At 35.5% G+C, this 16,318-nt stretch overlaps 1 protein-coding gene across 2 annotated transcripts in view; it reads left to right on the top strand.

Annotated features, from left to right (window-relative positions):
* CORIN (corin, serine peptidase) overlaps nucleotides 1–16,318 on the top strand; it is a 1,415,152-nt gene that overhangs the window by 1,038,954 nt on the left and 359,880 nt on the right. For both annotated transcript variants that reach the window (XM_044061411.1, XM_044061410.1), the window contains one exon: nucleotides 11,735–11,842. In XM_044061411.1, the coding sequence (XP_043917346.1) occupies nucleotides 11,735–11,842 (108 nt within the window). The remainder of the gene's footprint in view (nucleotides 1–11,734; nucleotides 11,843–16,318) is intronic.

Genomic DNA, 16,318 nt, shown 5'->3' with positions numbered 1-16,318 from the left:
ATCCTTACAAATGTGTGGTACTTCCTTCAGATATTTTGAAAGAATAATGTCCACTAATTGGGCACAGGGGTAAGTAAATGAGAGTCTACTGTCTATGAGGGCCCGGAAAGGTGGTTTCTTGGTATCTTTGTGGATCTTAGGGATCCCAAAGATTACAGGAGTTTTGGGCATTTGAATATCTATATAGTTATAAGTATCAAGATCGATGTCTCCTTGTAAAAGGTCCCTAAAGTAACCTCTATTTCTTCTATAAGAGGTATTTACTTCATTTAATGATGGTATATGCCGCCCTTCAAGTATAGTTTCCATGATACTATCATATTTACTTACATCAAAGATAGCCAGACCACCTCCTTTATCTGGTTTTATTGCCCTGACTTGTGCTTTACTAAGCCTGTCCAATTCCATAAGTTGGTCCTTTGTGACATTTTTACTAAAATTGAAACCATTATTTTTATTAAAGTCAAGGTGCCTCATATCCAATTCGCACACTTTCTCAAAAAGAAGTAAACCAGTGTGTAAAGGTGGATTGTAAGTGCTCGCAAGCCTTAACCCTGTCCTATCATTAGTTCCTTGATTATCAAACAACAGTTTCAAATTTAACTTCCTCATACCCTGGCTTGAATGAGCACTGTAATATAACATGTATACTTAAATTAAAGAGTTACAAAAGACAAACATCATGATTTGGGCTATATTTTACAGTGCACATAGGTAAGGTTTAAATTGACATCTATTTGGTGTTCTTGAACTCACTTTTTACATTAAGATATTTTGCTATAGAACAGGCAATTATTTATTTGACCCACACAAAGAACCACATTTTTTATCCAATATGGTTAGGTGTAAAGTATCCAATACCATCTTGATCATTTTGGTTATTAAAACTATTTGGTCAATTAATATGGAGTGCCTGTAGTGGCCTCATAGTGCTTTCAAAGTATTTTTATTAATGAATGTTAACTGTTTAACCTTAAGAAATTACTGGACTGTGAACAGTTATAAGTAGTTATTGTTAATAGAAATAATGTTAAATAAAAATGGATAGATGTGGATGTCATGCGAGTCAAAACAACAGGAAAGGCTCGATACAATTTAATAATAATGGCATATCTTGTCCAATATTTATTTAAATGTATTAATGCATTTATTTTAACTGATGGTTAGGAGGAAACTTTTATGTAGGTTTTATTTTATTATTGGTGTTTTTAACCTTTGTTAAATGTTTATTAAGCTGACATATATTGATTTAGTCACTGAATGTTTCACATATAACAATTAGCATAGCCCTTTAAAATCTGGTTTACACATAAGCTATGACGTGCATATAAAAACCCAGCTTGGTTTTAAATCTCTGAAGAAGCTGTGGTTGTACTTCAGCGCATTTGTTACTTGAAATAAACTTGGCGTTAAGGTTTTTCTCTATGGTTTGGTGTTACCGTCTGCTTTTTATTGGTGGAGTACGTTACTGTGTTGCTGTCAAGGCAAAGACTACTTCCTTTTAATCGCTGTTGGTTGGAGCTTGCTGAATTGGTGACCGTTTTTGTGTTTCAAAAGTCTGTTTGTTTTTTGCTACTCTACAACATGTCCGTTAGCGGCTCACCTACCTCAGCTAGCCCCACCATGTTTAGTACTGGGATTCCTAGTTCTAACAACGAGGTGGCTGATTTAACAGCCCTTATTAGGGCTTTCACATCAAGAATGGACAGGATGTCCGACAGACTGGAGTCCCTTTATCAAAGACTTGATACTGCACCGAAAGCGTACGGGACCACTTTGGGTGGTTTGAACACCATAGGAAGGCTCAGTACTGCCGAGGAGCCGTGCAGGAGGCAGGACATTAATTCGTCTAACACCGGCACTATCAGTTCGCTAAACACCGGGTTTTCCATTCCAGCAGGGCAACCCGGTCAGGATGAAGTAGGTGCCTTGGATGGACAATCTACTTCTTGGGCCAACACTAGTTCACAAAATCATGGTTTGGCTGCAGGTCTCGCAGGATCGTTGCCAATGCCTCCTGGTATCACAGGTGTCCCAAACTTGGGTCTGTGGATTCACAACACTGAGAACTTTGTTTTTGGAAACGATATTGATACTTCAGCGTCCAGGTCTGGATTGACTTCAGTAAGTGGAATTTCAATTAACAATTTACTCAAGGACTTTGATGTTAAGTTATTAAAACTAAAAAAATTGCAATTGGAAGTAGCCTATTTTAATCAGTGCATCAAAGAGAGACTGATACCGAAAGGTTTACGGTCTAATTTTTGCCCTACGACCTTGTTTACTAATAATGACTTTTTAAAAGAATTAACGCTCCTCTTTGATAACCAAGGGTTACAACTACTGGAATTAATAGTTAAATACTACAATATGGAGATAACTAGGCTACTTGAGGAAGTGAATTCACTTGATAAGGAACTCAAGAAAAATCTGGAATTTGAAAGATATAAATTTGATTATTCCAGAATTTTCTCCAGTATTGATGGGGTGATAGAGAAATTTAAAGCAACTAAGAACAAAAAACTCTCCCGTGATAGACTGAGTTATACAAACAACTCTGCCTACCCCAAACTTAAAGAAACTTCCCACACAAGTGACAATGATCACAACAATGTAAGAGATGGGGATGACAGTGATATCCGACCTTCTGAAAGAAACGAACAGTACTCAGAAGGACAGGCTACTAACGACATGACTAAAGGGACAGTTGAAAGAAGTAATGGGAGGAGATTTTATAATACTAGAAGCAAGAACGACAACAGGGAAAGAACCGGAGAGGTTGACAATGAATGTTTTTTAGGACAAAAGACAGGTCGCCAGTATCAGAAAAGGAACTGGAACAACAAGAACTGACCTTTTCACCTGTTAATAGTCCTAATGACATTGATGATTTAACTGTCTTGCTTAATCAGAAGGGAGATTTTAAAATTTACAATTTCTCCTCATTTCAGATTAGTCCCAACCTAGTGGAGCTATTAGCGCATGGTAACAATTTTGTCCCCTCTTTTGGTTGTGATTTGGTAAGAACCATTATTGACCTCAAGACTTTTGTTAGGAAGTTAAATTTGAAACTGTTGTTTGATAATCAAGGAACTAATGATAGGACAGGGTTAAGGCTTGCGAGCACTTACAATCCACCTTTACACACTGGTTTACTTCTTTTTGAGAAAGTGTGCGAATTGGATATGAGGCACCTTGACTTTAATAAAAATAATGGTTTCAACTTTAGCAAAAATGTCACAAAGGACCAACTTATGGAATTGGACAGGCTTAGTAAAGCACAAGTCAGGGCAATAAAACCAGATAAAGGAGGTGGTCTGGCTATCTTTGATGTAAGTAAATATGATAGTATCATGGAAACTATACTTGAAGGGCCGGCATATACTTCGTCATCATTAAATGAAGTAAATACCTCTTATAGAAGAAATAGAGGTTACTTTAGGGACCTTTTTTTACAAGGAGACATCGATCTTGATACTTATAACTATATAGATATTCAAATGCCCAAAACTCCTGTAATCTTTGGGATCCCTAAGATCCACAAAGATACCAAGAAACCACCTTTCCGGGCCCTCATAGACAGTAGACTCTCATTTACTTACCCCTGTGCCCAATTAGTGGACATTATTCTTTCAAAATATCTGAAGGAAGTACCACACATTTGTAAGGATTCCTGGATGTTTTTGGATAAGATCAGTAACATTGACTTTGATGAAACGGTTAACTTCCTAACAATAGACGTCACTGATTTATATACATCTATTCCCCATTTGGAGGCAATTGAATGGATTTCCCTAATGTTAAACGACTTACAAGCAGACGTAAAAGAAATAAACGTAGTTAGTCAATTACTGGACATAATTTTATCATCTAATTATTTTACATTTAATGGTAAATACTTTCTTCAGAAGCAAGGGGTCGCTATGGGGTCCCCTTGCGGAGCCAGTGTGGCCAACTTGTTTATGGCCCACTGGGAGAAAGAAAATATCTTTAATTGCCAGCTTAGGAAAGATAAAATAAAATTTTACATCAGGTACCTGGATGATATTTTTATTTTGTTTAAGGGTGACCAGAAAGAAGCAGAGGAGTTTGTGGATGCTATAAATGAGACCACATCATTCTTGAAGTTTACATCTCACTTCTCTGATGAAGAAATTGACTACTTAGATATTAAATTAAGTAAAGATGCAACAAAGGGTGAATATTTTTCTAGTATTTACAGAAAACCTACCTACTGTAATTCCCTATTGCACTTTAGGAGTTGTCACCCGTACAAACAAAAGAAAGCAATCATTAAGGGGCAACTAATTCGTGCGTCCAGGATCTGTAGTACTGAAGTCTTATTTCAGAAAGAATGTGACTTCTTAAAAAATATGTTCAGTAATAGGGAGTACCCGGTACAACTGTTTGATGACATACTACAGGAGATAATTACCAAAAGAAAACTGGGGAATTTTTTACCATTATTACCTACAAAGTATACGGTGGACATGATGATGAATTCTGTGACGTCCACAAATGGTGAGGTAAATGTAACTTTAAGGGTCGACTATAGGCAATCAACTGTTCATGGGAATAATAACACAAATACCTTTGATTGTAATTTTATCACCAATTTTAGCACTGACTTCAAGGCTATTCAATATATTTTGTACAAAAATTGGTATTTCATTTCTAATAACCACCAATTATTGGAAAAATTGGGTAGTAAACCTGGGTTTACACTTAGAAGAGGTAATAGCTTGAAAGCCTTATTACAGAGGCATAGTGGAACAACATTTTCTGGTAGACATAAGGGATCTTCCCAATGTGGACAGTGTAACTACTGTCATCTTGTGAGGTCAACAAGCGTTTTCAATGTTCGTGGTAAACAATTCGTGATCAATAAAAAATTGAATTGTGAATCAAAATCCATAATTTATTTGGCCACGTGTAACTGTTGCTCAGCCTTCTATATTGGTAAATCTGACAGACGACTGAGGGACAGAATTTACGAACACGTGTATGCAATGAGGAAACAAAACATTGAAAACGCACTAGCAAAACACATTTCTAAAAATGTAGGGCATAGTTTTGAATTTACACCGATTGACCAAATCTTGAGCACAGGTAGAGGGGGGCCAACCTCACTGTTTCTAGAAAATAAAGAATTAGAATGGCAGGTGAGGTTGGATGCCTTCTCATACCCTGGCTTGAATGAGCACTGTAATATAACATGTATACTTAAATTAAAGAGTTACAAAAGACAAACATCATGATTTGGGCTATATTTTACAGTGCACATAGGTAAGGTTTAAATTGACATCTATTTGGTGTTCTTGAACTCACTTTTTACATTAAGATATTTTGCTATAGAACAGGCAATTATTTATTTGACCCACACAAAGAACCACATTTTTTATCCAATATGGTTAGGTGTAAAGTATCCAATACCATCTTGATCATTTTGGTTATTAAAACTATTTGGTCAATTAATATGGAGTGCCTGTAGTGGCCTCATAGTGCTTTCAAAGTATTTTTATTAATGAATGTTAACTGTTTAACCTTAAGAAATTACTGGACTGTGAACAGTTATAAGTAGTTATTGTTAATAGAAATAATGTTAAATAAAAATGGATAGATGTGGATGTCATGCGAGTCAAAACAACAGGAAAGGCTCGATACAATTTAATAATAATGGCATATCTTGTCCAATATTTATTTAAATGTATTAATGCATTTATTTTTAACTGATGGTTAGGAGGAAACTTTTATGTAGGTTTTATTTTATTATTGGTGTTTTTAACCTTTGTTAAATGTTTATTAAGCTGACATATATTGATTTAGTCACTGAATGTTTCACATATAACAATTAGCATAGCCCTTTAAAATCTGGTTTACACATAAGCTATGACGTGCATATAAAACCCAGCTTGGCGGGTTTTTAAATCTCTGAAGAAGCTGTGGTTGTACTTCATTGTTACTTGAAATAAACTTGGCGTTAAGGTTTTTCTCTATGGTTTGGTGTTACCGTCTGCTTTTTATTGGTGGAGTACGTTACTGTGTTGCTGTCAAGGCAAAGACTACTTCCTTTTAATCGCTGTTGGTTGGAGCTTGCTGAATTGGTGACCGTTTTTGTGTTTCAAAATTCAATCAGTACGTAAGAGCCACAGGTCTATGAACAGCAAAGTATGACTGGCACATAAGCACTACAAATTAAAATTGCAGATTTAATGTAATCTGTAAGTTTGTATGTGGACAATAAAGGTGCCTGGAACACTTTTAATAAGTTATAAGGGACTACGTCACAGCACAATGAAAATTCCACTATACCTGCACATATTTTTTACAACATACACTTTTTCAAAAATATGTTTTAAAGCAAGAGATAATTTGTTCCATAGTTTGCCATCTTGCCATATACCGAATTGTGAGAATCTTTCAGATTGTTCCTACTTTTGAAATTTGTACTATCTGTACAGCCAAAGTATGAAATATTCTGCTCATATGGCATCATACGTTGGTGCCAATGCAGGACACTTAAGAGTACATTGAAGTTTGAGCAAATATCAGTGTAGATAACGCAGATAGCAGCATTTAAGGCTAGAAAGGTCTTAGAAATAGGATTTATAGATTTTAAAATCAATGGCTTGTACTAAGAAGCATAAAACATATTAGCAGTTTTTAAATCTGTCTTGGTATGATTGCAAATAAAACATGCAGAGAATCTTGTTACCAGACTGCAATTTTACATCTTCTATCTATATCAGCCATTTTGGAAAATGATTCTCCTACCAGCTGAGAACATTAAATCACTGCCAACCTGGACATGTATTGCAAAAGGGAGATCAACTTTCACAAGCATTTTTATGCTGCTCCCATGGTCCAAGACAGACCCATTTTTAGACACTTCAGCTGATTTCCTAGTAATAAGTTGTCTGTTGACAGTGCTGATTTTAGACTTATATGTAATCCATTTATGCATGTATAGAAAGAAAATACTTTAAGAGGTGCATACTGTTGGACCTAAGCACTGCAGTTCTGAGGTTACCAGCTATAAGGTGTGCCAAAATGTCAGCATTATTATCCTTGGAAGATGGGACAAGGCTTTCTTTTTCAAGTGTTCCTTTGAACAACATGTAATTTTAGGTGTTTCTATGGTCCAGTCTCCAGACTGTGTCACACAATGTCTCAGACTTATAAAGTCAAAAGAGAATACCAGGATGGATCTTGAATGTACTATAACTACTGTCAAGTTTAAGAAAGAGTTTTTTTCTAAAGCTTTGGTAGACACTATGTAATAAACATACATTTCTTTAATGTACTCTTACTTTTAACTTTCAGAAAGATATTGTTTGTTCTTATACTGTGGGTTGAATTGTGGAAATTCATCAGTATCTAAGTTAATAAAAATCATATTTTCTATAGTCGTATCCCATACCTACAACACCTCTTAGTGATCTACATACAGTGTAGTCTAAATTATGTCATTGCAGATTCTACTAATAGCTAAGTTCACTAGCTATAGTTTTTGAAGCCTGTCTAGCTACCACCAGTCAGAAGCAGCTTAAAAACTTAGCTGGGCATTATATTTTAGTAGTGGCCTAATTATAGACTGGTGTGAAACCACAAGTGTTTCAGATTCCTCTAGTTTGTATATCTAAAGATTAAATGCACCTAGCCATAGGCATGTATTCAATTAAGGAGAAACCAAAAAAAAGTCTTACTGCATTAAAGTCCCTCTGCCAACAGCAAAAAGGAAATCCAAGGAACACAATTAGGCAGGAGACCCCACGTTGAGCTGAAACAGTCTTTATTAAAACAATAAAACCAACGATAAAACATATACTTCTATAAGTGCTTTCAAGCTAATAAGCCCTTCATCAGATAACATACAAATACAACAGAACCATTTTTAAAAAACATTACAACCAATCAGGCATCAGTATTTTACCCTCCTATTCCTATTGATAGGTTTTAAAGGTATAACAGCATTAATACCTGGTGGCTTGTCAGCCCCAAGTCTAATAATACACATTCCATATCATTAGATATATTCCCTCCCCTAGCATTTGGATGCACTATCTGTATTACCATAAACAAAAATTTATAACCCAAATTCATTCTAATATGTTGAGATAACGCGTTATGTTCATGATGATGCTTAATATCTGACATATACTGAAATATCCTAGTTTTAAACATAGTGTTTGTCTTCCCTACATAATATGACTCACAGCTCTGACATATAGCTAAATAGACTAAGTTCTTAGTTCTACAATCAGCATAGCCCTTAAACGAATACTGTTTACCCATCCTTGGATGTATAAAAGTATTCTGCAGGATATATTGGCACGCTTTACACTGATGGCATTGATGTGTACCTACTTTCCTTGTCAATAAATTACCGTTGGTATTAACCTCGGGTTCATGGCAAAGCAAATCCTTCAAATTCTTGTTCCTTCTAAATACGAATCTAGGTTGATTACCTAGCACTTCTTTTAATTTCAAATTCGTATGTAGCACTTTCCTTTCCAATGATGTCTTATTATATCACAAATTCCCCCCACATCACTGCTGTATGTAAGCACCACATTGACTTTACTTCTATCAAGAAGAGGTTGAGCCTGATATACTTTATATTCTATTGTACCACTCACTTTATTGAGCCAGGGTCTAGCAGTATTATTACGTTTTAATAAAGACTGCTTCAGCGTGGGGTCTCCTGCCTAATTGTGTTCCGTGTATTCAATTACAGATGCACTATAACCACATTTTACTCTGTCATCTACCATCATGCCAGGTTTGTGACTCTCTGCACAGTTTTAGAATATAACCAATACACTTTAAGTTTTGTAATTTTGTATTATATGATGCATAGGCCACAGAAAGCTTTTAGAAATCTGCATTATGTCTGATGCAACAGAAAATGTATGATCTGTAAAAATGAAAAAAAAATGTTTCTCTACATCTGAAAGCAAATAGTTTAAGAAAACAAACAAAAGCAAGCTTTTGAGCAAATATGTACTCTTACAAAAGTTGACAAAGGACCAAATGTATGATTTTTCCAGCATTTCTGCTGTGGAAAGTCTGACAGGAGGATAAGAATAAAGGTTAAATAATCTGTCCATAAGTTTATTCATAGAAACTTTACATCTAATGCACTAGATGTTTCCATTCATTAAAAGTCTCCCTAGAAGGTCACACTGTTAGTGGAGAAAGGTAATGGTCATAACCTGTATCAGTACTTATTTAATTCCCCATCTCTAAAGCAGTGCAACATGGGAGTGGCAATAATAATTTGTAGCAGGTGTGACTACAGAGTTTAATCTTCCTCCCTGAAAAATACCTGTTTTATGTATTTCAACTTTTTTTTCAATAATACTTTTTGAAAGTCTATTTTTAATGGTAATTGTTTTGCCTTCTAACTTTCACTAGCAGCCATGTCCCAAATCAGTTAAGATTACCTAACCATAACAGAGAAGAGATTGTAGCTTCATGTTAAAATATCACGCTGATAAAAAGGAGATTTTTAACTGTTATGGACCTTCACATATATATTCTTGTGATGGAGCCCCCAGCTTCTACTGAGGATTATTAACCAAAGCGGTACACCCATACCTTCCTCATAAGTCAAAGGAAGTAGGCCAGAGACACTCAGTCTATTTCTATGCATCTGCCACTTAACATGCTTTGCTTGCCAGCATCATAGACAAATGCAATCTCTTTGGTCAGTAGTCCAGCTTGGGACATTTTTATTTTTTGTGACAAGTACATTAATATGAATATGTTTAGTGAGTTTTTTATTTGATACTGAGTCCTAGATATGTTGTCATGGAGTTTCACATAATATGTGGCTGAGATATTAAGCAGAAGAGAGAATGCAGTGCACTGCATAAGCATTTCTATAACTAGATTTACACATATGTTTTTCAGGTTTAGATATGGTCCATAAAATGAAAAATGGACAGACTGCTACAAAGGTAATCACAATGAGATTATGCTACATATATATGGCTCCAGAAGAGTTAATGAAAGAGTCTGTTTGTGATCAAGGTTGATATGAATTGTGTTCTTATTAATTGTAATACTTGTTTTAGTTATAGAGTATAGAACTTTAAATTAGCTGCATCAGTGAGTAGGTTACTAAAATGTATTACTATGTAGAAAATCCAAAGATGTTCTACTATAAACTTTGAACTGTGCTTGTTTCCTCAGACTGTTATAAGGCAATTGCTATTGATTAAAATGTTATATATATATATATATATATATATATATATATATATATATTCCTCAGCCTTTGTGCACTTTCTGAGCATCTGCAAGAGTGACTGTATAAGGCATTATATGGGACAGCCCTAACAGGTACTTCTGGTGACTTTTATTGACAGGCAAACACCTTTCACCCTGTAATAAGCTTGACAACCCAATTAATCAAATCAGTTGAGGAAGTAAGTGAAGAGCTTGTGTACTGTCTCCTATATGCATAACCATTCCACACTGCCAAGTGATTATTTCACATCTAAATTTAAAAGGGCTATCCTCAAACGTTGTGCTGTGGGACTTTTATGCCATTGGAAGTAGTTGTCTCGTTAAATGTGTTGTCTCCTTGTCAAACTTGTAAGTTGTTAGAATGGGATAAGTCAGGAAGACACCTTTACCCAATCTGGTTGTTCCTTCTCTCTCTCTCTCTCTCTCTCTCTCTGTCTCTCTCTCTCACATATGAGTTGCAGATAAGTCCTACAATGATCTAGCAGACAGCCACCACATTTTGTGGAATTTACTGGGGAAAAGGGGAAACAGAAGTAGGTTATTTCTGTATTTATTTATTTTTTATTTATCTTTTGTTGACCAGGTTAGTCCCCCTAGGCTAGTAGCTGCTTTTCAGGGGAGATCCGACATGGTATTCATACCACTATATACTGTATGGCAATATTTTATACTCACCTATAAGCACTGCAGTTAGCCTAAAGAATCCCAATCAGCAGGTGTTTTCTGTCTTTTTGTTTTATATAAAGACAACCAGGGAGTCAATGCATGAGCTAGGGGACTTCCCTCTTTCCCATAATGCTCTGAAGGTGCCAATAAAGAACATACGAGTCTGATAAAACCTGATTGGTTCCAAATAAGTTTTTTCTTCCTCTTCTTCCTCATCTATTAAGTACGCTGTCAAGTTATAAAGGCTATGAGTTCCCATGCTGGGTGACACAGCTGAGTTAAATGTTGGGTTTGAAGGACTCGCCTTATGTGTTCAATATCCTCATCTTTCTGGCCCTGGCAGATGTCATTAAAGTAGAATTGAATGTCTCTTTTAATTTCTTTTCTCTAAAGTTATAAATGCAAATGGTATATCTTTAATCCGGATCACTGTGGCTAAGCTGTGTGAATAATTAAGGATAATGTTTGCAATGAATAATAAACACTCACAACCTAAGAGTACTTTAAATTAACCTCCGATAAGCTCTGCTTTTTTTGTTTTAGGGTTGAGACCTGTAAATTCAGGGGTTCCCTTTTTAGAATGCAGCAATCGGAGCCATGTGACTACTTGACCTTTAACTACAACAATTCATATTGCTCTATCATACATCTTCAAAACAGCCAGTCACTGATTAAAAAAACAGATGATTTGAAACGTTGCCAAAGTAGCAGCTACACTGATTAGATTTTTGTATTTAAGTAGAAAATTTGAATGTTAAGGTGGCATCCTTTCCATAGCTTATTCTTTATTTTGCATGTTACTTTCCATTCACAGAGTGCTCTCCCAGCCACTTCAGATGTCGGTCAGGAAGGTGTATTCTGACCTCAAGGAGATGTGATGGACAGAGTGATTGTGAAGATGATAGTGATGAGAAAAACTGTGGTAAGTGATTACCTTTTCTTCTAAATACCTAGGAATAAAATGCATTTTGAAAAAAAAATGGAAGCATCCAGTCTACTCAGGTTTCTTGCCAGTTCTACTGTTCTAGGCCTTACCTGTTCTACAGCAACTCTCTTTTTTGAAGTTATAAATAACTAGATATTCAGTTTCATTCAAAATGTTTACTGTGCCCTTCAAGGAAAAAAAAAATAAAATATAACACTGTTTTTGTTCTAATTTTGGACTCTGTTTTGCTCCATATCATAATGCTGCAAAGTAAATATTGAAGAAAACAAATAGTGTTCCAATTTTGTACCAGAACATACATTTATTTTCAGGCAAGGTCAGTATTTTGGAATTTAACTGAAATCTCATATGCCTATTTATATAAGATGTAAATGAGGGACTTGGTCACACCACAAATATACGTACACACTAGAGAAGTTATACATAGCATGTGGCACTTATTTGAGCAGACAGACGGGGAAGTAACAGGTGTTTGACAGCCTACTATGCAAATTTCAGTTCTCAGAATTCAGATGATATTACATCCTTTTCCAGGTCAAGTATATGTGACAGAGCTGCTTTGTGACTGAAAAAGATATGTTTAAAGTTTGTATGGTTGGCAGAAGCTTTTTAAGAGAACTACAATAAATATGAAAGAATCAGGTCAAACTGTAAGCTATTTATGCTCATATCACTGCTGTTTTCACAATACAAAATTGCAAAGCATAGATTCTCAACTACGGCAGCAGAATATGATAAAATGTTCCTCAGTATAAGCACACCTAACCTTCATTGTTGATAGTAGACATTATGGAACAACTTTCACATATACCCTCTGACAGAAGAATTTTAAAATAACATGTTAAAATGATGGTTAAAAGGTCTGCGAAAAGAAAATATTTTCACTGTGACATCTCACCTCTTTTAGTTTGGCATGGGGATGCTGTAAGTGTCAATAGATCCTTAACGTTTGACATTTAGTGTTAAAGAATACTAAGTTACAGTATGTGTGATAAACAAAACAGTATATTGATCCCATTCTACAGTAATCAATCACTTTCAAAATTCAGACAATAACACAGAGGCTAGAAAAAGTTAGATTTAACTGCAAGTAATGAAGGCAAGGCTTAAAACTAAGGGAAGATAAATTGTAGGCATGGGAAGAAATATGAAACTTTTTTTAGTTCAGAATATTTTATTATAAACAAACTTTGGAGCGAACAAAATAAATGCAACAGCAGCATTTATTCAGACGGAAAAATAATGGAAAATGTAGTAGTGGTATAAAAGACATCTATGTAACATCTTTCCTCAGTATGATTTAAAAAGAACTGTTTTTGTGGAGCAAAATACCACACAGAAATAATAATCCAGTAAAATTCAAACTTAAAATTGAAAACCAGTCAGTGCACACATTTCATTTCATACACTTCAGAGAAGACCAATGCATGTTACATTTAAGCCATCACAAAAATGGATGTATACCTGATGTCTTGTACTTTAAGAAAGGAACCAGACAAAAATGATTCTTTAGTCCTTTAAATCCAATACTGCTTACCATGTCTGACAATTTGATGTCGAGTGTTAAGGCTATAAGCTACAAACAAACTTCTGTCTGTAGCCCTGGGTTTGATGTCTATACCCTCTATCAACTTAATATGTCACACTGAGCAAGTAACTTAGCCAATGACAATTGGGTGCACTAAAAGAAAAGTCAGCCTGGAGAGTTTTTATATCTAGCTTCATACTTCTCTAAAGCTTGCTATCATTACCTCTCATTCAATATTTTAACAAATTCTCAAGAAAAAAACACCAAGAACACATGATGTTGATTGTTTTGTATTGTATACACTGAAAGCCTCTTTCTGTCACATTCCACTTTAATAACCTGATTATATAATGATTGGTGTACATGTTACTTGGCCAACTCATAAAACAGCAACCAAAACTCATCGACCAGTCATTACAATACTAATACACGACATCGACACATAGTACATCCAAAAAAGGAAACAAATTTACTTTTCCGATGCACTACCCAAAACCTTATTACATTCATCTCAAATTTGTCTGAATAGTGACAGTGTTATGGGAAGTTTTTTTTATTAAATTTAGATGCAGGGTAGGGTTAGGAGTAGGAACAGGGTTAGGGTTAGCACCCATTACTGAGGTGGGCGGGGGGGGGCTTCGTCCCCTTCTCCACCTTAGTAATGCATTCTAACCCCATATTTGCCCCTGCACCTAATCCTACCCTATGTCTAAATTAAAAACAAAAACTTCCCAAAACACTACCCCTATACAAGACAACTCAGACAATCCCCACAAACACACACAAATACACTGAATCTGTGCCCTAACCTAACCCAGACCCTAACCCTAAACACTCACGGTCATACACACTTAAACCATTCCCTTAACTAACCCTTACTCTAACCCACACATATTTACAAACACACACACACACACACATCCGTACTACAAATCCCACTTACCTGTTTAAATGAAACACACAATAAAATGTTGGTTTGGTGAACCACACATTCAACCTTAAAACACCACACTTCTGCCTGTTGACAAAAGCATACGATGATCAAACTGATTGTACCCAATATCTTATACATGTTCAGCAATGCTACTTCTAAGTGTATGGTTGGTTTTCTAACAAGAATACATTTACAGATGTATTTTACAACCTATACATCATGCATGTATTGTGCTCCATTGCAGAAACTCTTAACATATTTCTTTCTGTAGTAGGATACATAAAGTCATTACAAGACTGTGTGTGTGTGTGTGTGTGTGTGTGTGTGTGTGTGTGTGTGTGTGTGTGTGTGTGTGTGTGTGTGTGTGTGTGTGTGTATTTGCTGAGGACAATGTCCATTGGGTAGACATCAAAAGAAATAATACTGTCAGAATATCTCACTGGCTTGTGGGCAGTAAAATCCAGTGTAGAGCCAGTGTCAGAAAAAAACTGCTTCAGTTCTACCAACTGGGACCTCCACAACATCCCTGACTTTAGAAATGTCCTGTTCTCCCTGTATTTCTTTGTCCTTGCCAGAGAAGAAAATATAGATTATTTATCAATTGCCAAGAGACATTTTAAAAAGGCAGGTGCTCTGTCACACTGAAGGTGTAATTCTTTACCTGAAGACAGGTTGTTGGAACAATGGCTGGATTCTCTTTGTAAACAAAATTTCAGGAATGTACTGTGTTCCAGCCAGGAAGGATCAGCTCTGTTCTTTGGTATGATGTACCCTGAATGGAAGTACATGGATAGTGTCATAGTACCCTACTGATGGGAGTTGGGGTGGGGTTTGCTCCATTCAAAAAATGTTTTACATTTTTGCTGAATTTCTTTTTCAGTGTAATGTTTTCTTTGAAGATTTATATAGAAAAATCATTAGTGAAACATTGTGCTAGAGTACTTCAATTGATAGTGGATAGTGTGCCATAACAATCAAGAATCATACACATAAGCATATGCCTCTAAAAATAACAGGGGCACACATATGTGCATGCATAAATCTGAATGTTCGCAATCACAAACACACATGCACATGATGATGTCATGATTTATAGCGGAGAATAAAAATTGTATCTACAATAATTATGAGATGTCATCCATTTTTTAACATGACCATTACACCTGCTAACTGTATGTATAGTGCAATGAAGAAGCAAAAATGTAGTACCCGAGTTGTATTTCAGGATGAGAAAGAACTGATTTCTAATGCAAATGCTAAAATTAATATTTTTGCCATGGAAAATTGCAATTTTTATTAGTATCCTTATCATATACACAAGAAGCAGATACATATTATTAAACAACATGCAAACTATGAGAATGATTAAAAAAAAACATATATTTCAGCCTACTGTCTCATCCACCTTCCCCACCCCAAAGCTCAGATTATTGAAATGAGTGACCAAGAACTTCATCAGTATTGATGTAGTCGTCACAAAGATCACTAATGCAGTGGGGATTCAGCAACAGAACTGGATTAAGCTGAACTATAAATATGATTGCTGCATGAAGCAGTGTTGTTGCTTATCTGCAACACAATTATTTGTTTGATTTTATCTTTTATTTTGTTCACGAACTTGACCCCATCATGATTTTCGCTACAGCCTTCTCTACCACTACTATTAAGCTTGCAAGCCTGGATTTATCCAGCCCTCATACAACACAACCATCATTGGTGTTCTCCAGTCCATAGGCACTACTGTTGTAGCATATAATCCATATAACTTGTACAGATTCTAAAAAAACATTTCACCACACCTTTGTATGAATCAGTTGTGGCAGCTGTTGATTCCATTACTACCAAGTGTAGCCTGTTCCTCACTCCTGATAGGGGATTCATTGTCTGTTGAGTAACTCACTTTGTATTAAGAAAATAACATTTCACCCAAAATATGTTTTAAAGGAGATATTATTTGTTTCTGTGTATTGTAGAATTCTTTTTCTACAAT

Source organism: Protopterus annectens, chromosome 2.part0 (genome assembly GCF_019279795.1).
Source record: "Protopterus annectens isolate FY-2018-M chromosome 2.part0, PAN1.0, whole genome shotgun sequence".
In the NCBI taxonomy this organism is placed as follows: Eukaryota; Metazoa; Chordata; order Ceratodontiformes; family Protopteridae; genus Protopterus; species Protopterus annectens.
This window is presented reverse-complemented; position numbering and strand designations above follow the sequence as displayed.